Source organism: Phascolarctos cinereus, unplaced genomic scaffold (assembly GCF_003287225.1).
Source record: "Phascolarctos cinereus isolate Bilbo 61053 unplaced genomic scaffold, phaCin_HiC Scaffold_9;HRSCAF=440, whole genome shotgun sequence".
NCBI classification, from domain to species: domain Eukaryota; kingdom Metazoa; phylum Chordata; class Mammalia; order Diprotodontia; family Phascolarctidae; genus Phascolarctos; species Phascolarctos cinereus.
In genome coordinates, this window is record NW_027556402.1 from 231,212,043 (window position 1) to 231,239,933 (window position 27,891).

At 43.8% G+C, this 27,891-nt stretch overlaps 1 protein-coding gene across 1 annotated transcript; it reads right to left on the reverse strand.

Moving 5' to 3' along the window:
• Positions 1 to 851: 851 nt before the first annotated feature.
• CD59 (CD59 molecule (CD59 blood group)) lies at positions 852 to 27,766 on the reverse strand. Its single transcript, XM_020963902.2, has 4 exons — positions 27,542 to 27,766; positions 14,555 to 14,642; positions 4,166 to 4,267; positions 852 to 2,674 (listed from the first exon to the last, which is right to left on the reverse strand). Exons 1-4 carry the CDS (start codon positions 27,749 to 27,751, stop codon positions 2,475 to 2,477), a joined length of 600 nt encoding a protein of 199 aa, XP_020819561.1. The 5' UTR covers positions 27,752 to 27,766; the 3' UTR covers positions 852 to 2,474.
• Between the last annotated feature and the right edge of the window lie 125 nt (positions 27,767 to 27,891).

A 27,891-nucleotide genomic window follows, 5' to 3' on the forward strand; every position in this document is an offset into this window, starting at 1 on the left:
TAAAAATACAATAAAACATAATGTTCATGTGTGGTTTTCTGCATCAATATTCAGCTGCAGGGATCCTATGTACTATTTAGCAGCCCCTGTTTCTATTGGAGCTGGAACACATCATAAAAGGGATGGCAGCTAGTAGACGTTTGATAAGCACTTCCCTTTCTAAGAGTCAAGGAAGGATTATCAAGCATAGATTTTGGGGCAAGTAGGTGGATAGAGCACCAGCCTTGGAGTCAGGAGGACTCGAGTTCAAATTTCACTTCAGACACTTACTGTGTGACCCTAGGCAAGTGACTTAACCCCAGCTGCCTCCAAAAAAAAAAAAGAGATCTTGATTATAATCTCATTTCTCCTAGAAATGTGGGTAAGGAATATGAATATGTATTTCAACAAAGCATTTTACATAGTCTCTTATGATAACCTTGTAGATAAGGATCAAACAGTCAATAAACATTTACTAATCAGCTCCTAGGTCTCAGGCACAGTGCTAGAAGTCAACTGGCAGTATAGTAGGTAGAGTGCTGGGCCTGGAATCAGGAAGCCCTGAATTCAAATCCTACCTCAGACACTTAGTAGCTGTGTGACCCAGGGTTGAGATCCAAGTGAGATTAAAAAGTGCATGTCTGGTACACAGGGGTACACAGTATCCCCTTTCCTCTCTAAGCAGTGGAGATACAAAGACAGAGGACATGGGCTAAGCAATAATATGGTTACTTCGCTTCAGAACCATGTTACCCAAAGAGCGGTGATTAATGGACTTATAGAACTAGGCCTGATGGCTGGTAAGGTCCCAAAACTCCCATACTCCCAACCGCCAACAGAAAACCCTCTTTCAGAATAAGCACACCCAGTCCAACAGCTCGCTTGGATTTAATTTTCAGAAGACACAACTACTTATAATTCTTCCACCTGGCTGCAGAATATCTTTCAATTCAAGTCTTTATCATAATGGTGCCTTCATCTACAAAGCTGATACATGCTATTGAGTACAGAGTCAACATTTTGGTAATACAAAATCTTTTCTTTTGGTCATTCTAATAATATGCACTCAAGGGGCTCCTATGGGGGTAGAGATGGGGGAGAGGCATCACGCTTACAACTATAAAAGGGCGGGGGGAATCAAAGCTAGCAGGTAGAGTATGTCCTAGGAAGCCAGTGCATTTGACAATAGCATGTGAATAGCCGTCATAGCAGGGGAGGGCTTTTCCCCACCTGTTTTGTTAATCACTCGGCTGTGAGAGTTTTGAGTAATCTTGGCAATGACTAAGTTCTTATTTCTGCTAAGGATGCGATTTGGAGCTCCACATAGTAGCTTCACTTACTCTTCCACCATATTCAGAAGCAGCGATATTATGTATGGATAAAGGACTTTCCACCAAAAATCTTACATCTCAAATCAGTCAAATGGATACTACAAAGCACGCAGGCCAAGGGTTGGTTAATTTCTACTAGTTATGGAACCAAGTCTGAGCTCATGCTTGGCTGGGTGGGAGAACAGTTAATAGAATTGTAACACATTAATTCTGGCTTTGTAAATGCTCCCACTAGGCTCAAATCCCATCTTTAATTCAAATCTCAGAGGTGAATGGGGAAAGGGACCCTAAGGACCTAGTTCCCTCAAGATGCTCAAGTTTCAGCTAAGTGTCTCCCATGAGGGAGACAGCTTTTATTTACCCTGGAGAGGGATCGGGTTCTAATGCCCTTCTAACTGAAGGGGTCCATCCTCCCTGTCACGCAGACATTTCTCAGAACCCGTTCCAATCACAATGAAACAAGGGTTTTAATGACACTTGTTCTCTGGGCAGGGTCTATTTTTAGACTGGGCTAATGTGTTCTTTCTCTGTGGCTGAGAAGGGAGTGCTTGAAAAGTGGCTCGAGAGCCAGAAGGATGGGCCTGAATAGTTCGTGCAGTGATGGAAGCATTAATTAAAAAAAAAAAAGACTCTGAATTTGAAGGCCAAGGAATGAGAAGGGACAGCGACTTAGTCAAGACCATGAACTGAGTTACTTGGGTAAGTGGGAAGAAATACCACACGGGAATTCTCCTGGCTAATCTTGTCACCCAAGATGTAGACACAGCTATGGGGTGGAGGGTTGGGGAAGCCAGGGCAGCTTGAGGAAGCCCTCAGAAATGACAAGTTAGCAGCAGCTACAGAGTTCTTTCCATCACTTCAGAGTTTAAAATGTCTCCCTAGATGGGTGGCTTGCTTGGGAACGAGAATGCCATCCAGATAATATACTCCCCCCTGCACGACTTTTGGGTACCTGCTTCTCAAACGGACAGCTGTAACGAAACATCTTTCTCCTACACAAAATGCACTTAGTGAGAGAAATAATACTTGAGATCTCATGGACAGGGAAATGGAAAACCACTTCCCCCACCCCAACAGGCGTGCACACACACACACACACACACACACACACACACACACACACACACACACATGTTCCTTCAGGCTCTTTCCCCTTCCACTCAATTAAAGAGAGAAGCTCCTGGCCACCACCACCAACAGGCCGGCAATCATGGTTGCCTTGCTGACCGCAGTCCCCATCCCCGCAGCGTTGCACAGATCACGCTGGCAGCAAGCGTAGCGGGCACTGGCCACGGGAAAGGCTGCTCCAATCTTCTCCATGTTGCAGTTGGCATATTTCCAACAGGAATGGTAGTAAGCTCCACCTTTAAAAAGAAATACACACAGAAAACAAGTTATGAAAACAAGCAGTTGAGACATTACAGCTGTTGCTTCCAGAGCTCACAGAAAGGGAAAGGAAAAGCATAGGTACATAACATATAAAACCACAGATTTAGAGCTAGAAAGGATCTCTTAGACATCATTTAGTCTAATCCTCCTCATTTTACAAATGAGAAACAAGAGTCCCAGGAGGTTAATATCTTGCCAAAGGACATACAGGGAATAAAAAGCGAAGTTGGGATTAAAACTCTGACTCTGAAAACAGTGTACTTTTCACTATGCATAGTTGTGGGTTTGTTTTTTATCCTGATCTGTGATTTCGTCAGCTTTTTTTTTTTAAGGCAATTGGGGTTAAGTGACTTCCCCAGGGTCACACAGCTAGTAAGTGTCAAGTGTTTGGTCTGAGGCCGAATTTGAACTTAGGTCCTTCTGACTTCAGGGTCGGTGCTCTATCCACTGTGCCATCCAGCTACCCCTTCATCAGCTTTTGAATGGAGGTTGGAGGATGGGGGAGGGTGCTCCCAGTATGGACATTTCTTCCTCCAATTAGGATCAGCAGCTCATCTGCCGCTTACTTGAGAAGTGCTTGGGGGCACTGAAAGATCAAATAACTTGCCCATAGCTTGCCAGAAACATTTAACACTTACTAGCTGTGTGACCTTGGGCAAGTCACTTAACCCCATTGCTTAGCCAACAAATAAATAAACGAATGAATGAATGAATGAATGTAAACAAACAGTATTTTACAAAGAGACAAACTGAGGCAGGGAAGGAAGGATCCCTTGCATTTCACGTGGCTGTAGCTACCATTATGATTCTGTAAGTGAATTCATAAGAAAGAAGTAATTATTTTTTAGAGGTAAACTACAGTATGAGAGAGAATCCAGGAAACTGATGATCTAAATTTGAGGGAATCACAAGAAATCAAAAGCAATCTCACATACGGAAATGGGAATGTAGACGAAAATCAGAACCATGCCTGCGGCACTGGCAGGGACAAAGGTGCCCGGGTCAGCACCTCCAGCAAGCTTAGCTCTGAAGAGGCTGGCCTGCACAGATTTTATCAGTTGGTCAGTGACTTCAGATCTCCCACTTGGTTTCCCAAGTGGATCGCCCAGCTGGAAGAGCACCAGGAACGCTGGCTGACCCAGAGCCCGGGCAGGCCCCTTCTCATTCGTATCAGTTATCAGTGCATTATGAGGTCGGTCCTCTCGCCCCAAGTAATTGTCAGAATAACGGGAAGAGGACCAGAAGTTCCTAAGGCCCGGCCTGATCTTCCTAAGTGCGCTTCCAGCGGCACCAACACTGATCCCAAAAAAGTGCGACTTCCCTTGACACTAGCTGTGTGACGCTGGGCAAGTCACTTAACCCCAACTGCCTAAAAATAAAAAACAAAAAACAACAAGGTGCAACTCTAGCCTACAGCTGCGACCACGAAAGGGACGCTTAAAGAAAAGAAAAGGGGAGCTCCTCACCAGAAATAACCTGAAGGCATGCGTCGTCCTCCGCTCTACAAGTGACGTTCTTGGTACAGGGCTGTACGGGAGAGTCACACTGGAAGCATTTCAGAGCACTGCCTGCAACATAATAAGAAAAACTAACATCAAAGACCCGCCAGGTGGGCAAAATTTTGGATCATAGAATGACAGAACTAAGAAGGGATCTGAGAAACCAAATTTCCTCATTTCACAGATAAGGAAACTAAGGCAACCAAAGGTTCAACAACATGGCCAGGGTCACACAGCTACTAAGTCTCTGAGGCAGATTTGAACTTAGGTCTTCTTGTTCTGGGATAGTGTCTTATCCCCACTATTAAACCAAAACATCTCTCTTGACAAACACATGATAAGACACCAACACAAAGCCTATCCATGTCCTTCAGAGGCTTAAAGTCTAAGGCTGCCAATATGGGAGCACCTCAGTCCAGACTGTCTCAACCTGATGCTTGGCATACTCTCATCACGGCCTCTTAGGACTCTGGGCTTCCGTCAAGGTCGCGCTCACTACCTACACAAGCCCTTTCCTGATGCAACTGGCTGTCAGTGTGCTCTCCCTCCCAAATACTACTTAGAATAGCTTTGTGTTTGCTATTTATTTATCTGTATACATGTAAACTCCTTGTAAGCAGAGACTGTTTTAAAAAATTATTGGTATTTCCAGTGCCTTCTACTAGGAGCTTGATAAATAAATACATATGGAAATGGACAGGATGAACAGAAGAACATAAGCTCACAACTGAAGAGATGTTGAAGTTTTAATGATAAAGTATGTTTGACGGGTGGAGGGCAAGAATCCCAAGATCACCGATTTCGAGTTAGGAGGGACTTCCATTTTAATGCTATACTAATCAAGTGACCAAGGCGACTATTTATAAAACTTGATAAAATAATAACAAAATTCATTTGGAAAAATATGAGATCTAGAACATCAAGGGAAACTATGAAAAGAGATAGAGATGAGGGGAGAAGAGCGTTTGCAGACCTATACTGTAAAGCAGCAGTTATCAAAACCGCCTGGTAGGCATTAAAGAATAGAGCGATAGATCAATGGAACAGACTAGAAAAATGCGATTCAGAAATAATAGAACTCAATAACCCAGTGTTTGATTAAGTGGAAAATCTAAATTACCTAGGGAAAAATGTTCTCATTTGATAAAAACTGCTAGGAAAACTGGAAAGTAATCTGATAGAAACTGGGCTTAGATCAACATCTTATACTACATTCCATAATACATTTTAAGGATACACAACCTTAATATTAAAGATCATACTGTCACTGGCCCTGAAGTCAGGAGGACCTGAGTTCAAATCCGGCCTCAGACCAAACACTTGACATTTACTAGCTGTGTGACCCTGGGCAAATCACTTAACCCCAATTGCCTAAAAAAAACAAACCAAAAACCAAAAATAAAGATCATACTGTCAAAAAAAATTAGAAGAGAAACAGATCATATACCTCTCACAGCTATGCAGGAGAAGTGTTCTTAACCAAACAAGATATAGAGGTAAATTACAAAAGAGAAAACAGATAACTTTGATTACTCAAAACCAAAAAGTTTCTGCACAGACAACATTAATAAATCTAGGATAAGAAAGCAAGTGGTAGAATGTGAAAAAAAACAAAAAACAACTTAGTACCAGACTTCTCTGATAAGGGTTTAGTATCCAAGATGTACATCTAGACATATATAAACATACATATACATACACACAATGCCATTCTCCAATAGATAAATGATAAAAGAATATGAATTAACAGTTCTCAAAAGAACTGCAAAGTATTCAAAACCACATGAAAAAATGCTACAAATTCCTAACAATAAGAGAAATACAAATCAAAACAACCCTGTGCTTTTTATCTCATACCCTGAAAATTGGCAAAAAATGGCAAGTTATCGTTGGAGGGCTTGTGGAAAGATAGGTACATCAACACATCACTGGTGGAACAGTGAAACGGTATAACCATTTTGGAAAACAATTTCGAATTATGTAAATAACGTGACTAAAATGCCCACATCCTTTGAACCAGGGACTCCATCACTAGGCTTATACCCCAAGGAAGACATTAATAAGAAGACAGCTCCCTTATACTCCAAATTACTTAGAGTAGTACTTTTTTTGTGACGGCTGAGAATTAGAAACAAAGTAGATGCCCATTGATTAGGGGATGGCTACACAAACTGTGGTACATGAATGTAACAGAAAATGACTTTGCAAGAAGAAATAATGTGTATGGGGAATACAGAGAAGTATAGAAAGACCAATATGAATTGATGCAGAATAAAGTAACAGAACCGAGAAGACTAGATACGGTAACTACAGCAATGTAGATGGAAAGATGGACACACCAAAAAACCAGAAGTAATCATAACAAAATTTTAAAGACCAAGTGGGACTAAAATGAAGAGAGATGAGAAGAAATCCCTAGCCTGCCATCTCATGGAGCTGGAGGTCCACAGGTGTTACACATGGCACATGGTTTGACTTTTTCAATGTATCAATCCATCGTGCTGCTTTTTCCCCTTCTTTTCTCCTCCTATATGACTATTTGTCATACGCGATGGCTCCCTGAGAGGGGAAGAAGAGCAAAAGACACTTGGGATAACTATGATGATGTAAGAAACAGCAAATATCAATTAAAAAAAACAATTTTAAAGAAGCTACCTCCAGGGGCAGCCAGGTGGCGCGGTAGATAGAGCACCGGTTCTGAAGTCAGGACCTGAGTTCAAATCAGGCCTCAGATACGTAACACTTACTAGCTGTGTGACCGTGGGCAAGTCACTTAGCCCCAACTGCCAAAAAAAAAAAGGTACCTCCAACCATTGCTTCCCTTGTTGTGGCTGTCTTAAGACTCTAATTGAAAACAATATGATATAAATTCTTTGATGACTCAAAAAGGGAAAAAAAAACAACTCACAAATGACCCATTCCATTAGGGAACTGTCCATGTACGTGCATGTGTTTAATTTTTTATTATTATAATCTCCTCCATTTCCCAATGTATCCCTACCCTTCCCAGACAGCCCATCCCTTACGAAAAAAAAATTTTTGGTGAGGCAATTGGGGTTAAGTGACTTGCCCAGAGTCACACAGCGAGTGAGTGTTATGTGTCTTGAGGCCAGATTTGAACTCAGGTCCTCCTGACTCCAGGGCTGGTGCTCTATCCACTGCGCCCTGAAAAAATTTTTTTTAAATTGTAAAGTTAAGCAAAACTAACACATTGAAAAGACTTGACATTATATAAGTTCTACATACATAGTCTCTTTCTCTCTTACACACTCACACACCCTGTAAATAAAGAAAGATGGCGGCTTCTCCTATCCTTCTGACCCATGGCAGGGAGAATGGATTGTTGGAATGTAGAGAGCTGCCTTTGATCCAGTAAGACCTTTCCAGGTACCTAAAGGTAGAGGGCAGTACTTTCTAAGGAACCAAGGTCAAATTCCTGGCTCTGCTGGTGCTAACCCACATCCCAGTAACTCTAGCAAACCAGCTGAGTTCCTTCTGACCTATGTGGCTTTGCGTAAGTCACTTCCCAAGATTCTCCAATCTCAATTCCCTATTCTGTAAAAATGAGGCATGGGACTTCGTGATTTCTAAGTTTCCTCTAGAGCGCTAAAATCCCATGATTCTATGATTCCCAGTGGGAAATTCAGACTTGACAAAAACACTTTTCCTTAAGCTGCTCTCAGACACATGATACTCGCTAGCTGTGTGCCCCTGGGCAAGTCACTTAACCCCAACTGCCCAAAAAAAAAAAGCAAAACAAAACACCTGCTTTATCTGACACATAATGGTCCTTACTGACTGGCCTCCCTGGAGAAGCATCTTGAAACACGGGAATGGTTTAAACCCATTGGTAACTTAGGAGAGAACTTTCAGTTGAATGATGAGGTCAGAAGTCAGCCTGTACAGTGTAAAAGAAAGTTCTTGAAGGAAAGAAAAGGAAGTAGATGGACTTCTTAAGGAGTCTGGTCACAAAAAAGGAGAGATATGGGACAAGATCCGGCAGGGATGGAAAGATGGATCAAGTGAGCGTTTTTTTGAGGACGCAGGAGATAGGGCGTGTTTGTAAGCAGTTGGGAAGTAGCCAGTAGACAAGGGGAGACTGAAGATAAGTGATTGATAGAGGGGACAGTCTGCTAGAGAAGATGGGATAGAATGGGGTGCCTCCTGTGTATAGAGGGAGTGGCCTTGGCAAGAAGGGCCACTTATGATGTGAAACACAGAACTGAGAGTGACAGAAGGCATCTGGGTGAGGAGATAAGGAGGAGGAGAGAAGAGGAAGTCAGGGCTTTCTCTAAAATAAGGGTAAGGTTCTTAGCTGAGAGAAGACTTGAAGAAGGATGAAAAGGTCTGGGAGAGCTAACAGGAAAAGTGGGATAGTGACTTAACTAGGGAAGGAATGCCAGCAACAGGGAGGCCCAGTTAAGGCCGTGTTACATAAATTTGTGATGAGTCCAGTCAGCAAATTTTTGTATTTTTCTTTAATTATTTCCAACTTTAGTCAGCAGCACACAGATAAGAGTAAAGGCGGGGCTTGGTGGGAGTGATCCAAGGCCTGGGCAGAGCTGGGTAGAACTCTCACAGGGGAAAAAAAAAATGGACCTTCACTGGCAGCATTCGTGATGAAAAGACCAGAGCTGGGGAGGAACTCTGAAATACAAGCACAAGAATCCAGAGAAACATAGTCAGGTAAATTTCTTTGAGCAGCTGGAAGGAGCTATGTGATGAGGGGCTGTTAATGGAGAGAAAAAACAAGTATCTGCTCAGAATCCAATATCTTTAAAAAGTATTGAGGAAGGGCAGTTAGTAAATCAGAGGACCTAAGGGTAGGGCCTCTGTTCTGAGGGTTTTAAGATGAAGGATGGAAAAAGGAGGTGACAGGTTTGTGCAGAAAAAAGGAAAAGGGGGCTCTGATTCTTAAAACCTAGCCACTGGTTAGATTCTTATAATCTAGTCAATAGTTTACTAATGTTCAGACTCCTTAAGAGTCTGCCCAATATGAAGGATGTTCTAATAAACCCTGTCTTTGGCCGAAAGAAGGCTTGGGTTGAATTCTTTCAGGCAGGACCCACATGTTGTGATATTGGGGTCCCAGCACCCCAGAATCCCTAAACCGCATCATTCCTAACCCCAAGTTCTTCTCCAGCCAAGACTAGAAGAATGCATCCTATGAGACACATAGTATTTTTTTGGAGAAAGAAACAAAAATTTGCACAACTGATGGATACATTGAAAAAATCTGAAAACACGTGCAATGTGTAACAACTGTGGATCTCCCATCTCTACAAATGGCTCTAGATGAGAAAAGATCACAAGATTTGGCCTGGACTGGGCATGATTGTGCCAGCTCAAGAAGTTGGAATTTGTCCGTGAAGGGGAGCCAGAGAGTGAGTGGCTTTTGAAACAGCCACAACTGAAGACATTTTGTGTATCTAGGATTCTCAACTACACGCTGATGATGAGAAGTCACTCTAGTCTGGATCCTGATAAACTGTCACTGTAGAAAACATTTGGGAATAAAGGAGGCAGCATAAGGGCATTTGGGTATGTATGGAGGGAGATGTCAAAATACAAGCTGTTAACAAAAGAGGAAAGTGCATCTGTTGAAGATAAACTTCATTTACAGCAGTTACACTTATTTTCTGCCTGTCTATATGCCATGAATGTTAGGCTGAATTTGACTCAACTGGCCATAAATACCATTGGTGCCACAAGCAAAATTCAGATTTAAGTGTGAGCAATACTGAATTTACTTCGAATTATCTGCAAGCCATCATCAGTCCTCTCCCACTTCCTTCATATATGCATTTTTCCATTTTTTGAGCCACAACAAAGTTGTTGAAATAGGCAACATTACATTTTTGCCCCAATCAGAATTGGGAACATGGGTCTCCATGAAAAGTAATTCTGCTCTTGGGAAGACAGACTATGTGTATATGTATGTGTGTGTGTGTATATCTATATCTATATCTATATATAATATAATATAATAATAATTATATCATATATATATACATATATATATATATATGTGTGTGTATGTGTGTGTGTGTATATATCTATCTATAGAAGTATGTCTACAGATGGATAAATAGAAAAATACAAACATATATATTATTTATGTGTTATATTTTTGTCCCTTGAGAGGACGCAAGATCCTTGAGGAAAGAGACATATATTTTTTTACATTATATAACTATCACGTAGCTCTTAGTAGGAGCTTTATCAATTTCTGTGGATTTAGGTTGAGGGTGGATCCTATCTCCCAAGTTCTCTGGCAATCAAATTGGCCAAGTTTCATTCTTTGCTAATAGGTGCTGCAGGAAGAATTCAGTGCTTGATCGCTCATTTTTTTTTTCTGTTTTCTAGAGGGCAAAATGTATTATGCCTTTTGTTCTTTGCTCTACAAAGATTTAAATGGTCTTCTTATTAAAGCTTATCTCTTTCTAAGAAAAAAAAAGAAGTAAGGAAAAGGGGACAGCTGTAGGTATGGAAATGCCCTTAGGGCAGGGGGTTCACTTCAGAATAAGAAAGAAATTAAAAATCACAGAAGAACAAGACTTGGAGTTTCACCCACAATCCTCTTTTTCTGTTCTCTGCGGATGGACATACTCATATTTGTTGCTGTTCAGTACAAGTGCAGAATAATCCAAAATATGATTAATAGCCTACGTCATTATTGGGGTGTGTGAGAAGGAAGGAAGTGGGTGAAGGAGGCATCTGATGAACCTTACTCTTATCTGATACAAAGTAGAGTTGAACACACACACACACACCCACACAGAGTCTGATATAGGAGTACATCAAATTCAATAGGAAAATAAGGGATTTTTCCCCCTCATTCTTTCTCTTAGTTAATGGTGGGGAGAAGGGTTAAGGATAGTATGAACAGTAATGAAAAGAAAGAGAATTGTTGTTAAAATTTTAAAAAATTCGTAGAAGAGTACTTACAACATCACTAATGTGAAAATATGTTTAATAGGAATGTATATGTATAGCCTATATCAGATTGTGTGCCATCTTGGGGAGGGTGGTGGGGAGGAAGGGGGAGAAAAATTTTAAACTCGAAGGCATATGGAAGTGATTGTTGATAAATTAAAATAAATTAATAAAAATATTCATTTTGAAAAAAAGATTCATAGAAGAAGACAGGAAGGTGTTCAGAGGGAAGAACAGATCAAGTGAACCACTTTAGGGTTCTTATATACTTTAAAGATGGAAAGAAGTGGTATTAAAGGAAGATTCCTAACTTCAGCTATGGGTATGGAAATGCCCTTAGGGCAGGGGGTTCACTTCAGAATAAGAAAGAAATTAAAAATCACAGAAGAACAAGTTGTACATAATGGAGACTTGGAGTTTCACCCACAATCCTCTTTTTCTGTTCTCTGCGGATGGACATGCTCATATTTGTTGCTGTTCAGTACAAGGGCAGAACAATCCAAAATATGATTAAAAATGAAACAAAAGGAAAAAAAAACATTTGTCCCTCAAATGAGGAGCATCCAGGTTCTGGTTGACTCACAAACATCCATTAAAACACAGCCTCTTCCTTCAACATCACACACAGCACGTGATCCAATTTCAGGAACCCTCAACGGCCTGTCAAGGCTTACAAGGCTTGTCAAATGCAGCCTCATGGGGTGAGTCAACTGAAACTCAGAATCATTCATTTTGTAGGCCAAGAACTGGAAGGTGCCTTGGAAGTCATCTGGTCCAATCTCCTCATGTTTATGGATGAGGAAACATGGGCCCAGGGAAATGAAGAGCCCAGGTTGACACCAGAGGTAAATGGAAGAGCTGATCTTTGAAACCAGCTTTTCTGGTCCTTGGACTCCAGCCTCTTTGACTTCTTACACTTTGCTGCTATCTTCTGCTACACACCAATTACTATTTTTTTCCTTTATCATTGATTCTTTACAACTCTGTGAAGTCAACAGGGCTAGTGTTAGCATTCCCATTTTACACACAGAGAAACTAAGGTTGGAAGAATTTAAATGATTTCTGTGATCACACAACTAGGAAGTGGTAGAGGTGAGATGAGTCTAGACCTAACTTAGCATGGCTAAAGTTACCTATTAGTCTGCAGGGGGACACAGGGCAAGATGTGGGAAATTAAATTATATAAAATTTATGCAAATGCAGAGAATGAGTAAAACGGGATTTTGGAAAGATAAATGGACTGGATCATAGGGTGATATATTTACAGCTGGAAGAAAAGTTAGAGGTCATCTTGTCTAACTGCCTCATTTTACAGATGAGGAAACTAAGCCTGAGCGAGGCTACATGGCTTGACCTAATCCAATGCTATTTTCACTATATGAATCGGATTAATAAAGGTCAAATACCCTGGACATCAGAACGACTAGGGTAAAGTGACAGCTCAGATGCTTTCAAACCATGCAGGTTGCCTTGGGCAAGTTCCTTTATCTCTCTGGGAGCTATTTTCCTCCTCCATAAAATGAGGAAGGATGTCTAAGGTAACCTTCCCACTAAAATATACTATAGTTCTATGGTTTCAGCCCACCACATCCTGGAAAGACCCACCTATCTGGAAAGACCAGAAGAAATGAAACTGACATTCTATTTCTGCTTCTCTTTCTCTCTTTTGGAAGGATGTGGGATGTGGTCCACGTTAACAGACAAGTCTGAAACAAGATTTCCCCACCTTTCCACTGTTACGATCAAAGGCACGGTAGTCGAGGGCCTGGGTGTGAATCTCAGTTCTTTGTCTTTTTACCCTCTGCCTTTGGAGAAGTTTCTTAACCTCATTAGGGCTTATTTTTATCACCTGTAAAATGTGGGGTTCAACTAAATGATTTCTAAGGGTCCGGCCAGCTCTAAATCTAGGATTCTATGAGATCCTCCCACTTAAGGAAAAAAATCCTTGGATCTTCTGAATCAACCTATATAACAGAGACATTGGTTTCTCGGTGTATTTCATATAAACACGTCTATCTCTCTGACCATCCCCCACATCCCTTGCCCACAAAACTCCAAAACAACTTAAACGACTAAACCAGGTAGTCACAGATCATGGATTAGCCATCAATGAATCCAACCCCTCATCTGACATATGAGGAAGTTCCCTGATCATTCCACATCCCATTGCAATGCCTCTGTCCTTCTGCAGTAGCTTATTCTCTGTTCCTAATCCAACATTAACCCATGTCTTCTTGATTCCAAATCCTGCTCTACATGCCCCCTACACACCTACACACACCCACACTGTATATATGTGTGTATGTGTATATATATATATATATATATATATATATATATATACACATACATATATACATATATATAGGGTATATATATATATACTGGGTATATATATATACGTGTGTGTATATATACACACACGTATATATACATGCACAAACACATATGCATATGCCATACACAGATGTGAACTACCATATAGCTATACATCTATGTATTGTGTGCACATATATACGGGTGTTGTATGCACATATGAATATGCTATGTGTATATAGACATATACGTGTGTGTTGTGAACATATATAAACATGTTCTGGTGTGCATGCATATACGTATGCATATCTACATATTGTTGTGTACATGTATAAATGTTATATGTATATGCGTATGATGCACACACATATTGTGTCATGCATATAAACATTATGTGTGAATATGGGCATGTATATACACATGTACACAGTGCAATGTAGAAATACGTCGCATATGTGCGTGAGTGCACATTTACACTGATGTGACATGTATGGTGTGCACGTGTATGTGTACATGTGTGTTTAGCCATATAAGTTATATTCTGATACACATATATGTGTGTGCGTGCGCATATGCGTGTATATGTGCTGGGGACATACATAAATGTTACGTTGTAGAAATACGTATGCATGTTCACAACACCTATACATATAAGTGTAGTAGGCATGTGTAAATGTTATGTGTGTATATATGTCTACACACACATATATTTAGAAGATGCCCTCTAGATTAGAGCTTCTCAAGCTGTCAGCGACTTTGGACCTCCTCTGGTCTAATCTGCTCCTTGTCCACAGGAGAAAGCTGAGGCCCGGAGACAAAGGAGAAGGAAATGCTTGGAGCTAGGAACACAAATTCATTCCTCTTTTCTCCCCTCACCGTGCTCTCTTAGAGAGCAGCCCAGACGCCCTCGCTTGGCTGGCTCTGTGACTGAGGGATGGGCTGTAACACAGGAAGGGGCCATTGGCAGAGGACAAGGGGCTGTATGTCAGGACAGCAGAGGGGACTGGAACCCAGGAAGGAGGCGGGCCCAAGGACAGGACTGTCAGCTAGCCTGGGGCTGGAAGTGTGGCTCATTCCCGGGTTGCAGGATCCCACCTGACCCACCTGGACTACAGAACATCGCCAGGACCAGGAGACCGAGGAGGAAGATCTGCATCCTGTTGCTTCCCATCATGTCAATCTCTTCTAGAACCTGAAGAGGGAAAAACACCCCAGAGTGACTCCCCAGTTATTTAAATACCTATTTGGTATCCAGGACAGCTTTTTAGATTAGAAAATAGACAATACATGGTGGTCTTTTCTAAACATCTTTTGTCCCTTCTGGCCCCTAGGATTCTAAGTCTAGAGAGAGAAGGGACCTCAACATCCATCTAGTTATTTTACAGACAGGGAAACTGAGATCCAAGGAAATTAAGTAACTTGTCCAAGGTCACACATATAACTAGGAGATGTGAGATTTGAACCTAGGTCCTTTGACACCAGGGCCAGAGTTCTTTCCACGAACCATCCTGCCCCAAAATAATACCACCTTACATTGCTGGAGCGTGTTAGAATTGGCAGAGTGTTTTACCCATGTAAACTCATTCAAGCTTTACATCAGCCCTAGGAGTTAGTACAGATATCATCAAAATAATTTTACAGATGAAGAAATTGAGGAACAGAGAAGTAACAGTAACTTGCCCAGCATCACATACCTAGTAAATATTCTGGGCCAAACCTAACTCCGACCTAACTCTAATAATTCAGCTCAGGGCTAGAGTGTAATTAGGGATTTTTGTACCATAAAATGCAATACAAACCAATTATGTTCATGACAATATTAAAAGAGATACAACTCATAATTAAATTCAAATAAAATGTTACTCCCTTTTCTCTTTTGAGCTCACTATAACAATTGGCCACAATCAGTGAGGAGGCTGTCCCAGCAGGGAAACAGGAATTCGATAAAACGTCAGGAGCCACAGTTCCCCAGGAGACTGACCTTTTACGTCTGAGGACAAGGAAATCAAATCGGTAATTTAGGTTCCAGTCTCCCGAGCCAACAAATCCCAAAGACAACTCCCAGTCCCCTTAAAGGGAAATCAGCTCAGTCTACTAAAAGAGGCACCTTCCTACCACAATGTCAAGCAAAGGAACTGAAAGCCAGGACCTCTGAGTATGTACCTTTGACTTGGAGACCAGAAACCAAGGTAGAAGAGGCAGCACATGTCCTCAAAACTAGAAGGAAACTCAAACTCCACATCTTACAGAAAAGGAAGCTAAATTCAGGCTAAATGACTGGGCCAGAGTAACAGCTAATTAGCAGTAGAGCCAGAAGAAGAACCCAGGTATTCTAATCCCCAAGTCACTTAACTAGACCTAGGTACCTTGATCTAGTAGACTGAGGAATAAAAGAATGAATGAATTCATTAATTACAATGGCAGGGTTGAAATCCACTCCACCTCCATTTAGCCTTAGTACATTTATCAGGTGAGAACCCAAGTTGATTGTTTACTAGGTGTGAACATTGCCTAGCAGCCTAGCAGCCCCCCTAGGTTCTATCTGGATTGGCTGAGGACCTTGTTCACCCCCTCCGGGGCTGTATGAAACTAGCCAGGAATAGGGGAATTCCCATAAAGGAGAGCAAATTGCTTCTCTCAGGGCATCAGCCTCCTCCTATCCTGATTTTCTTGGAGAAAAGCCTTATGAGCTTCCAAGGGTCTGGAGGCCTTTGCACTTTGAACTTCACATTTCTCCACAGGTATCTCCTGGCAGTATCCAGAACAGCTGATTGGAGACAAGGACAGACATATATTCAAGGCTTCACAAAGAGTCCACCAACAAAACTATACCACGCCCAAGAGCATGAAGACTCCAGCAAAAGGACTTGTAAGAACTGAGTTACTCTTTTCCTGTCTCTCCCTAAGCTCGAGTCCCCTTTTCCCTAGACTCAGTACATACTCAGGGGAAAGTTGGTCACAGACTTTAAGGCAGGGAGAAGATATTTTGTACCAACTATTCTTCACTACTATTATTCTCACCCCTACTTAGTAATATCCTTTTCTAAAAGACAATTCAGTCTGGCTGACTGAAATCAACCAATACTCATGGCAGGAAGCACACAGGCAAAGACTTTGGTACTAGAGAACTTCTTCCCAATTCCTCAGGGCTGTCCCCTAAACTCTGATGGGACCAGCGACTAAGCTCTGGCATTCGAGTTGAGATGGGATCTCCCAAACAGGTGATAAGGAATGAACGAAAAAAAATTATTATGTGTGTATTATGTGCCAAGCAATGAAGATACAAAAGCCAAAGACTGCTTAAAGAGCTTACATATATCCGATGCGGAGTGAAGTGAGCAGAACCAGAACGTCATACACAGTAACAGCCACGATGTGCGATGACTAATATTGACAAACTTAACCCTTCCCAGCAATACAAGGATCTAAGACATCTCCAGAGGCCTCCTGATGGGAAATGCTATCCACAAAGAAGAAAGAACTATGGAATTTGAATGCAGATCGAAGCATACTATTTGCTATTTTTTTTCTTTTGTTGTTTTTTTTGTTTCGTCTTTCTGGTGGTTCCTCCTATTGGTTCTAATTGCCACTTACAACATCACTAATGTGAAAACATGTTTAATAGGAATGTATATGTATAGCCTATATCAGACTGCATGCCCTCTATGGGAGGGAGGTGGGGATGGAGAGGGAGAAAAATTAAAAACTCAAAACCTTATGGAAGTGATTGTTGATAATTCAAAATAAATTAATAAAAAAAATTCAAAAAAAAAAGTTTACATATAGGGGAGTTCATCTCTATGGGAATGGTGGCCAAGGCAGGGAGTTCTAGTCTGGGAAATCATGGAGAAGGCTGAGTGGAACAATAAGGTGGTCCACTGACATGCCCTTTCCAGGGACAATGGTAGTCTTGAATCGATCATAGACCTTCTGCATTCAACAGAGAAGGGGTGTATAACTTATTCTTCCTAATCTCTGGGAAAGGAGAAGGTATGACTTCTCTCAGTAACTAATTTCCACACTGAATATCTTTCTCAGTCAGGAAGTATCCCCTGGCAGAGATGGAACCCTAAGATGGGCGGCCCCTGGCCTGACTCAGTGTGGCATTTCCCTTGTTCTAATCATTTTTTTCTCCATCTCTAACCTAAAGCCCTCCCTGTTCAGTTGAAGTTCAGCCCCTTATTGTTCTAGTCTGGCTGGGTCCACAGACTAACCCTTTGGAAATAAACTGGCAGAGGCAAAGCGAGTTAACCAAAGCCCAGAACAGGCCCTGACAGTCTACAGCCCTCGGATCACCAAGGCTCGGACAAAAGGGCTTACTTAATCAGAGGGCAGGGTCCAAAGATTCCCTAGTGGGGACAAAAGTAATAAATCTACTTGAGTCATTGTCACCAACCAGGGAAAACCCAGGAAACATCTTTAAGTCATGAAAAAATTAAAATTGCCCATATTCTCCCTCCTTTTTTTTTTTCAGGCCGGCTACTACACTTTTCTGCCATTGACTTGACGAAGCTGATAAGAACCAGCCAACTCCTTTAGCCAGCTCTCTGAGCCCTATTAGGCTTCCAGTCCTCTTCCCTCATCACCAGGCCAGATCTTTCCAGGTTTTGGTACGCCGGTATGAATGTAAAGAAACAGGGAAAGAGGTTAGAGCTGAATTCTTGGCTAGAATCTCTTCAGATTTGTCTACTGCCTTTCCAGTGTCCATGTTGGGATGGGATACTGTGCCTACTGAATAAACTCCCTTTCTTCCCATGTTCTTATTAAGGATCCTGAAAAGAAAAAAAAGGGGGGGGGGACAGCTAGGCAGTGTAGTAGATAGAGCACCAGCCCTGGATTCAGGAGGACCTGAGTTCAAATCAGAACTCAGACACCTAACACTTACTAGCTGTGTGACCCTGGGCAAGCCACTTAACCCCCATTGCCCAACCAAAAAAAAAAAAGGACCCTGTGGAGTAGGGTTGGAAATCACTGAGTTTTAAAGCTTGAAGGGAGCTCATGGCCATCTAGTCCAACCCATACCCTACAAAAATCCTTCCTAAAAAATGTAAAAAGAGTTGCTAGTCAAGTTTAGCCCACAGTAATACCTGCTGGTTACATTAAAAACAAAGAAGTGGTCTCCCAACCTTGGTGTGATGAGCTCAGTAAGAGGACGCCCAGCACTGCCAGAGGCAGTTCCTTCTACCTGGGGACCGATGGAATTGTTACAGTTTTTCCAGAAATTGATGTATTTATAACTTCTCCCCATTGTTTCCAGGTCTGCCCTCTGGGAGCCAACAGCAGTCTTTTAAATACTGGAAGATGGCTTAGTAAGTCTTCCCTGAGCCTTTTCTTCTCCAAGGTCAACCAATCCTGGTCTGGGGCGGACCCAGTGCCTTTTAACATCCTGTTTGTCTTCCTCAGGTTGCCTTATAAAATCCCTTGGGTGTTCCCAGAACTGAATGTAATATTCCAAATGTGATCTTACAGGAACAGAAGACCACAGCAGGATTATCACCTCCCTATTCCTGGAAGCTGCCTCTCTCAATGCAGCCCCCCAAGCTTCATCAGCAGAAAAACATCTGAATCCCACCGCTAATTCACAGGTGGAGATGGCAATCCACTAACACCCCAGGTCTTTTTCAGACAAAGGGCCATCTGACTAATTATGCCTCCCCATCTTGTACTTATGAGCTTGACACTTTCAATGACTTCTAGAGAAAGGGATGATAGTAGCACCTTTTTCCAACCCTCCTTTCTTGGCTACACCCAGATACTGAGATGTGGTGGGAACAGGGGATTTGCTGATGGGCTACCACAGCCAGGCCCAACTTAACAGGTCCCTCTGCCATCCCATTCCCTGGCTCGGTCTTCAGCGAAAAAAACCCAACCTAGAATATTGAAGGAGCCTTGCAGATTAATCAGACCAAACCTTCTATTTTACATGTGAAGGAAGTGAGGCCCAGAAGAGGAAAGTGATTGGTCCAAGGTCACCCAGGCTGCAATTCAGACACAGTTGGTGTTCAAAGAATGACTGTTATAAAAATAATATAAATATAATAAAAAAAGAATAATAAAATAAATATATTAGCTATAATATATAATAAAACGAATATAGAAACATATAATATAGAAATGTATAAATATAATAAAAAATAATAATGTAAAATATAAATAAATAAAATCTTAGCACAAGAAGGAACTTCTGAAGTTATCTCCCTACATTCCCAAGCAGGCAGTTACCTCAACTTTCCCATCGAGTCCAAAATAGGGCAGTCTCTTTTAAAGGCCTCTGGACAAGACAGGGAAGTAGGAGGCTTCACACATGACAACTGAATATGAGCAGAAATATGGTTGAGTTTGTGCCAGGGCAGCAGGAAAGGATGCATAAAGCTATCCCAGCACCACCGACTGTGGAAGGGCCTCTGGAGCCACAGGAGATAGCATGGTGCAGTGACCTGGGGGCAGAGGATCTGGGTTCAGATTCTACCTCTATTGATAGCGCCATTTGTGTGACCTCGGGCAAGCCCCTTCACTTCTCTGGGCCTCAGTTTCCTCTTTTGTAAAATGAGAGGGTTGGTCTGAATGACTTTATCGGTCCCCTCCAATTCTAGGTCAATGATCCTTTGATCTACCTGTAATAATTAAGAGCGTGCATTTATAAAACTCTGTAAGGTTTGCAAAGCGCTTTACAAGTATCTCATTTGATCCCCACAATAACCCTGGGAGGCAGGGGCTACCATGAGCCTCATTTTACAGATGAGGCAAGGGAGGCAGACAGTAGTGAAGTGACTTGCCCAGGGCCACACAGCTGGTAAGTGTGTGAGGGCAGGTTCTGAACTCATGAAGACGAGTCATCTTCCCTCCCTGCACCACCTAGTTGGGACACCTCTACTTGTTGGGAAGGTTTTATGGCTGGTTTTCTTTCCCCTGATATCAAGGCTCCATCTACCTCTCTGGACTTTCTCTCCCCCTTGCTTCTAGGTCTATCTTCAGGGGTCAAATACAGTTAGCCCTTCTACATTGTGGGGGGCAGGAGTGTGACGCCTCCATATTCTGGAAAATCTGTGTAAGACTTTTTGACTTCTCTTTGTACCAGAGAAGAAGTTTGATTTTTTTTCTTTCTCTTACAGTACCTTATGGTAACATTTGGGTGAAGTATCTGGTCACAAGTTCTGTGTCATCTGCTGGCCTTTGCTTGTCTACAGCTTCTGCAAAATTCCCCCAAAATTTCTCATTTAGCTTCTTGTGCTGGCCCTGCAATATACTGAAACTGCGATGGGGAAAGTTTGGATGTGGTAGGAATAAGTGTAGATCATTCCTAATCCTCAGTCCGTGTGAATGGCTAAGAAACGTGCCTCCTTCCTCTCCACCCACAGCTCTGGAAAGAGGCTAACAGGACCCGTGTACTGGTTTTTTTTGCTATACCATGTTCCTTTGTTACACAAGGGAGGGCTATGTGGGTGGGGGAAGAAGCATCAGAAAGTAACAGGAACTTTTTTTTAAAAAAGCATCAAGAAAAAAACCCATTTCCAACATAGCTTTTATCTCTTCTGAATCATCCCTTCCACTGGCTAAAAATCTCCATTTCTTTATCCAGTCCTCAACTGACAAGAAGTCAAGGCCTTTCTTATCAATGACCTTCCTAAGGGGGGCACCCAGAACAAGCTGGTACTCCAGCTTGGCACAGTTGGGTCCGAACAAGGTAGAGTACAAGGTACTGTTTCTCTATTGCTAAGAATTTTACTTCTCTCTGCAGCCCAAGACTGAATTAGCCATCTCCCAACAAGGCTCTGTTTCCTAACCCAGAAGAAGGCTACTCGCCTGGGATGGGGACCCTAGGTAAAATGACCTTCTCCAAACAAAACCTTTTCTCTGGCCTAATTAGCAGCAGGGCAAAGGGCAAGAGATTAGAGCCGGGAGATTGGCCTAGTCCCGGGTCATTTTACAGGTCACACAAGGAAAAAGGAAGCCACGTCAGAATTCAAACCCATGTCGTCCAAATCCATCACACCACCAATGACTGCTAAGTCGGATTCCCAGGCCTCTCACTTACTTGCTATGGGGTCAGTGGGCATAAATCCCTTTTCCAATCAACTTCCCTCACTGGTAAATTGGGGATGAAACACAACTTCTGTGTATCTGATCAAATTATTGATTTGGTTGGATACACTTAGTGCTTTATAAAACACTTTTGTCATAAAAGTGAACTGTATAATTATATATAATCAGCATAAAGAAGCTAGTTTGAGGAACAGACAAGGGATTGTGTGAAAAAATCTACCTCATCTTGCAAAGATAACTGAAACCCAGAAAAAGGAGAAGGCCACTGAGGTAGGAAGGAACAATAGTAACAAGTGGAAATGGGAGAAAGTGATGCAGATGAAACACAGGAATAACTGGAGTGACTCCCCTGCTCAAGAGGCATCCATGGCTCTCCATCACCTCCAGGACAAAATAGAAACTCCTCTGTTTAGCATTTCAAGTCCTTCCCAGTATAATCCCAGACTATCTTTGTTGGCTGACTGCACTATGGTATTCCTCTCACCTATCTCCTTCCAGTCAAACTGGCCTCTACTTATCTAATTCCCTACATATAAATTTGTTTAAGGAAGAAGGTAGTGACTGAGTCAGAGGACCCAAATTCAAATTCTACCTCCAATGACTTGGGTGACTTTGGACCGTCACATAAGCTCCCTAGGCCTCAGGGAGGGGGTCTGGATCATATGGCATCTGAGGTCAAGCAACCACACCTGGAATGCTCTCTCAGAATTATTAGCTTCTTTCAAGGCTAAGCTCTCCCAATTCGTGACACCCCCACTCATTTTCTCTTTATTTTTCATATTTTATATTTACTTCTCTGGGCATATGCTATATAGCCCCTAAAGAATGGAAGCTCCCTGAGGGCAGGGACCATTCCATTTTTGCCTTTCTCTGCAGTGCCTAACACATTTGCCAACACATTAATACATGCTATAGAACAGAATGATGTCAAGCTGCCTTGGAGTTTCCAAATATATGACCTAGAGCAAAGCCGCCCCCGGTAGGCTGGGGGTAAATGCTGAGGGCAAAGGTCAGAGGCCTGGCCATGAGGTTGGCTCACCTTCAGCATACCTGAGATGCCTTCTCAGACTTCACACGAGCTGGCCCACCTCTGGCCTGAGAACATCATGGCGGCAGAGGTGGGGGATCTACCCCAGCCCATGGGTCTTCAGTGCTGTCCCAGCAATGGGGCAATCCTGTTCCTCCTCCCTCATTAACTCCCTAGCCCACTCCTCACAGCAGCTGTTCCAAACATTCTCTTCTCTGGAGTCCATACCTCCTATCCCTTCACCTTCCCAGCAGAAGACCTCCACCCTTACTTGACTAAGAAATTTGAAGGCACTCCACGTGAGCTCCATCTCTTCCCTTTCCTTCATCTTAACCCCCCTCCCCCATCTAGAAGCAGGTCAATGGATAGAATGCTAGGCTTCACGTCAGAAGACTTGCGTTCATCATATCGGTGTTTTTAATTACTTTTATTTGTCACATAGGAGAATTCAATCTAGATAATTAAATGAGGGGGAGATTTACCCAACCCCAAGAAACAACTGTGATGTAATAATAAATGTACCAATAAAAATGTATTTTTTTAAAAAGTGAAGTAGTCAGCTGATCCTTCTCCCAAGAAATCTAGGCAAGTCCAGCATCAGGAGACCCTTCTCCCATGACATACTTCCAGAATCACCCTGAAATGAGACTGTGAAATTACCTACTGCTTTGGTACACTCAGCATTCAGAAAGAGGGGGAGAGGGGCAGCTAGGTGGCCCACTGGATAGAGCACCGGCCCTGGAGTCAGGAGGACCCGAGTTCGAATCCAATCTCAGACCAAACACTTGACACTTCCTACCTGTGTGACCCTGGGCAAATCACTTAACCCCAACTGCCTAAAAAAAAAAAAACAGAAAGGGGGAGACAACAGATTTTAATTCAGACCAAGGCCACAGGGGAAGATCCTTGTTGTTATACAAACAGCCTATGACATTCCTCAACCCCAAAAGACAAAAATTCTATCTACATTAAGGTTTAGGGGTCAAAAAGCTGAAGGCCACCGAAGACCCACCCTAATACCACAGGAATTATTCAGTTTCTGCTAACGTTACAAAGGCAGAATGTGATCAGAGCCCTAGCCAGCTCCACTTAGTCATGAAGCTCTTCTTTGTCCTTACTGAAGCTGACTTACTCAGACCATCATGGAAGGTTAATGACTCACAGGTCTGCAGGAAAAGGAAGGAGGGATTAAAAAAAAGACTCTCGGAGGAGACACAATGGAGCATCTGTTCCTGTAGGGTCAGGAAGCCCTGGATTTGAATCCAGATGTTTACTAGCTGTGTGACCCTGGGCAAATCACTCAACTATTTTGGGCCTCAGTTTCCTCATCTGTAAAAATGAGGGGGTAATAGATTTTATGCTTCTTGCCTTCTCAGTGGGTAGGAAGAGGGAAGGGGAGGGAGAGAATTTGGAACTGAAGATAAAATAAAATTGAATTTAAAATTTAGAAATAAACATATAATAAATAATATAAATAAATAAATGAGAGCCGGACTAGATGGCTTTTCACATCTGTATCTCTGAAATCAAAGGTTCTTCCCAGGTGTAAATGAATTCATTCTCAAGCCTTGGTGCCTGGGGCCAGGCAGCCTGGACCCTAATGCTTCCCTAGGATGGGGACCCTCTCTCTCTCTCACCACTTTCTCAGTTCCCTCCTTCCCAATCAGATGCCAACAGAAGACTCTCAGGGAGAATGGAAGCCCCTCAGCTGAGGGTCTAAAGGGGAGCAGGGGAAGGGGAGCCCCCAATCCACTGGGGTCTTTCTTTTCCTCATTCCCAGTTTCCAGGTTTTGACTGCCAAGATTTTAATGTGAAAAAGTTTTGCTCAAGACTAGAAAACTGAAGATTTTAAAAGAAGAAGGTGCTCAGACCACCAAGCTTTGCTCCTTTTGGACTACTCCATACCCTGGCTGTAGGCCTCAGCCATAAAATGTAATAACTTCATACCTACCTTGAATGGTGGTAATGAGGAGCAAATTAAATACTAATTGTAAAGCTCTTAGCACAGTGCCTGGCATACACAGCAGGTGCTGTCTAAATGCTTATTCCTTCTCCTTCCCATCCTGCTGGCATCCCAGGGCATCCTTTCCTGGGCTCGTCCACCCAGAAGTCTGCATTCAAACTGTTCCTGGTTGGAACACAAAGCTCTCTGTGCTGACTCACTGAGGTTAGGCATCTGTTTTTATCTCACAAAGAAAGTTTATAAGGAAGCTTCGTTATTTTTCCAAGTCAAATATGGACATTACCTGTTCCAAGAAGAGCATTTCCACTCCCCTCCCTTCCCCTTGGCTCGCTCTCTATAAACACCAACATCTATACATCGGATGGTTTAAGAGACACAGTGATTTCTCATACTTGAGAGAAACCACAGAGGAGAAAGATCTCTCTCAAAGGCTCCTTCCCATTTCTAACACAGAACCAGCATGGTCCAGTGGAAAGATGGTTGGATTTGGAATCAGAGCACTGGGTTCAAATCCTGATTCTGCCTGTATATTCTCGGGCAAGTTGAAACTGCTCTGTATCTAAATTTCCTTACCTGTAAAATTAGGAAATTGGATTAGGTGGCTTCCAGTTTTTTTAAATTAATTTATTTTGATTTATCAACAATCACTTCCATATGCTTTCGAGTTTAAAATTTTTCTCCCCCTTCCTCCCCATCACTCTCCCCAAGATGGTGCACAATCTGATGTAGGCTATATACATACATTCTTATTAAACATATTTTCAGATTAGTGATGTTGTAAGTAAACATTAGAACCAATAGGAGAACCACCAGAAAGAGGAAACAAAACTCAACAGGGCTTCCTGTTCTGATAGCCTATGACCTTATCTATGATCCAGAATGGGGAAACTACAGCTTCCCCATACTAGGACAGGGAAAAATTCTGTCCTTGAAGGAGCCAGCATCATACTGTGTGCCTGCAATACTTGCATTTCTTATAAAATCTCAAACCCGGATAATCTGTCAACAGAAGATTATAGCTTTCAAGCTAAAATGGATTAGTTATTTCCTAATTTGCTAAGATGCTGATTTCTTTTTCCTAAAATGAGCCACCCCTCTACCAGTATCTTCCGTCATTAAGCAAATTGAGCTCTTCTTTCAGGGTGCCAGCTTTCAGGGAGAACTTATCATGAGAGAAGGTAATCATATATAATTCAAAGAGCTGAAAGGGACCTTGGAAGTCTCCTAGTCCCAAACCCCTCTTTTTCTAAATGAGAAAAATGCGATCCAGAGGGGAAATGAATTGTCCAGTCACACTTTTTTTTTCCTTTGAGTCTCAACCGGTGGTTTCATTGAATGGAGGGGAAAGGGGGGGGGGTTAGTGCTGGTGTAGAATATGGCTCCACAGATGCCGATGGCCCAAGATTTATAACTTACCATCTTAAAGAGTTGCACACAAAAAGACGGAGCGATTTGGCCAGGCACGACTTGAATCCAAGGCCTGCCCTCTATGCCAGGCTGTCTCTCACACAAGTGCCACAGCCTAAATTAGAACCCAGGCTTCCTGATTTTCAATCCCCTTCTTTCTATTAGAGGCCATGCTGAGAAATGCTAAGAACACAGTTCGGTTCAAGAGATCAGACTACTGTTATGACGGGTTGCTGGTTAGGTTGGGGTTTGGTTTTGTTTTTGCTCATTTTTAAAAGTTGAGCTCTGCTCTTGGGGTACGGGGCACCCTCCCAAGCTTCTTGCCCTGGGGCCGGGGGGCTTGGTCACTGGCTCTCTGCACTGGGGTGGCCCCAGCCTATTCCTGCCTGTTGTGCCCTGGGTTCCCGGGCTGGCAGTTTGCCTGCTGCACTGGGGCTGGAGGCCTCCCAGCTGACCTGCTGAGGGCCTGGGTGCTTATCTGTGCTGTGGCTAAGAGGCTCCTGCTGCCTTGCCGGACACCGCTTTTACTCAAGAGCGACAGACCTTCCTGAAGTCCTTCTAAGTAAATTAGTTGTTTTCCCTCTGTCTTTTCGTGGGCTCTGTCGCTCTGGAATCCATTTAGAGGCCTGATTTAATGTTTCCAAGGGAAACCGGGGAGAGCACAACTGCCTGGCTCCTCTCTGCCCCACCTGTTTTCTGTCTTGTGTTTTTGTGGGGTGGGGGTTGGGGAGGCTATGTTCTCTTGGGTCTAGTTTTCAGGACCAGGCTAACACAATTTTCCCCCACTGGAAAGTCTACTCTGACTCGCCGGACAAGGCCCAGACGCACGTCCTGTCCCAACAATATTCAGCATCAAAGAAGAGAGACAATGGGGGGTGGGGTGGGGTTCCTTCCTCTGGGAGTCATGGCCTTGGGGGCCATATGCCCAAGGTCGGGGCCTTCGGTGGGAGTCTGGGGTGCGGGCTTCCACCAAAGAGACCTGGGGGGAATAGGCACAGTCCTGCTCCCCCAAGGGCGCCGGCTGGACCAGCTTCCCAGCCCCCGGAGACGCACAGGGCACAGTCCTGCCCAGGAGCGCGCTAGCGCGGTGGGACCCCCTGCGCCTGGGCCGGGGGCTGCGCCCGAGGGAGGTCCCAGAGCCCCCCCCCGCTTCATTCCCGGGCGCGCCACCCAAGGAGCCCGCGCCTCTGCCAGAAGAGGGGCACTTGCGTTAGAGCCTACCCTTGTCCCCCAGTCCCCCGGGCGCCCACTCTCGACCCCCGCCCTCAGCAGCCACCTGTGCACCCCTAGTGGCACGGCCGGCCCAGGCCTCCGGACGCGCAGGGCGGGGGGGGGGGACAGAATGCGTCAACAGCCGCCGGGCGCCCCGGTCCAGCCCAGCCACGCACCCCCCGCCCCCGTTCCCGGGGCGCAGAGCCGCCAGCTCCCGGTCTTACGTGAGCGGGCAGGAGAGGCGGCCACGGGGTCCGGGAGCCAGGCTAACCGGGGAACGACGCCGGAGCGAGTGAGCGCGAGGGCTTCGCGCGTGCTATTTGTTTCAGGGTGGCGCCCCCGTTGGCCCGTTCCCCAGACTCTCAGGGAAACCTGAGCTCCGGGCTCCGCCCCGAGCCTGCTCCCCTCCCCCGCCCTTGGGGGAGAAATCCCTCCCTACCTCGAAGCGGCTCCGGGCGTGGGGCTGGAAATCCGAGCTGGGGCCGTGGACACCCGCGCGCGGCCTGCGGCCGCAGCGGCTGGACTGTGGGGGCGGGGCTGCAGCGGCCGGCCGCAGCAGGCCAGTACCAACTGGACCCCGTTTTGGTCCAGGTGCCAGTGGGGGCGGGGCCGGCTCCGGGGGTGGGGGGAGATGATCCTGCCCACCCATCCCCAGTCTCGGGCAGCCTTAGGGACCGAGAGTGGGAGGGCCAGCCAACTTAACTATTTCGGGTGCTGTCATTTCACCTGAAAGCCTAGCCGACAGAGTATCAAGAATTCAGTAGCCCTGTAATGCACAGTGACCAAGCC

Bases quoted from the DNA above. Each gene is read 5' to 3' on its own strand.
- CD59 (XM_020963902.2), bottom strand. From the start codon at position 27,751: ATGGGTGGGCAGGATCATCTCCCCCCACCCCCGGAGCCGGCCCCGCCC. The intron at 14,643-27,541 runs GTAGGGAGGGAT...TTCCCTCTTCAG, and splicing joins ACGCCCGGAGCCGCTTCGAG to GTTCTAGAAGAGATTGACAT. The intron at 4,268-14,554 runs GTGGGTCAGGTG...ATTATGTTGCAG, and splicing joins GGCGATGTTCTGTAGTCCAG to GCAGTGCTCTGAAATGCTTC.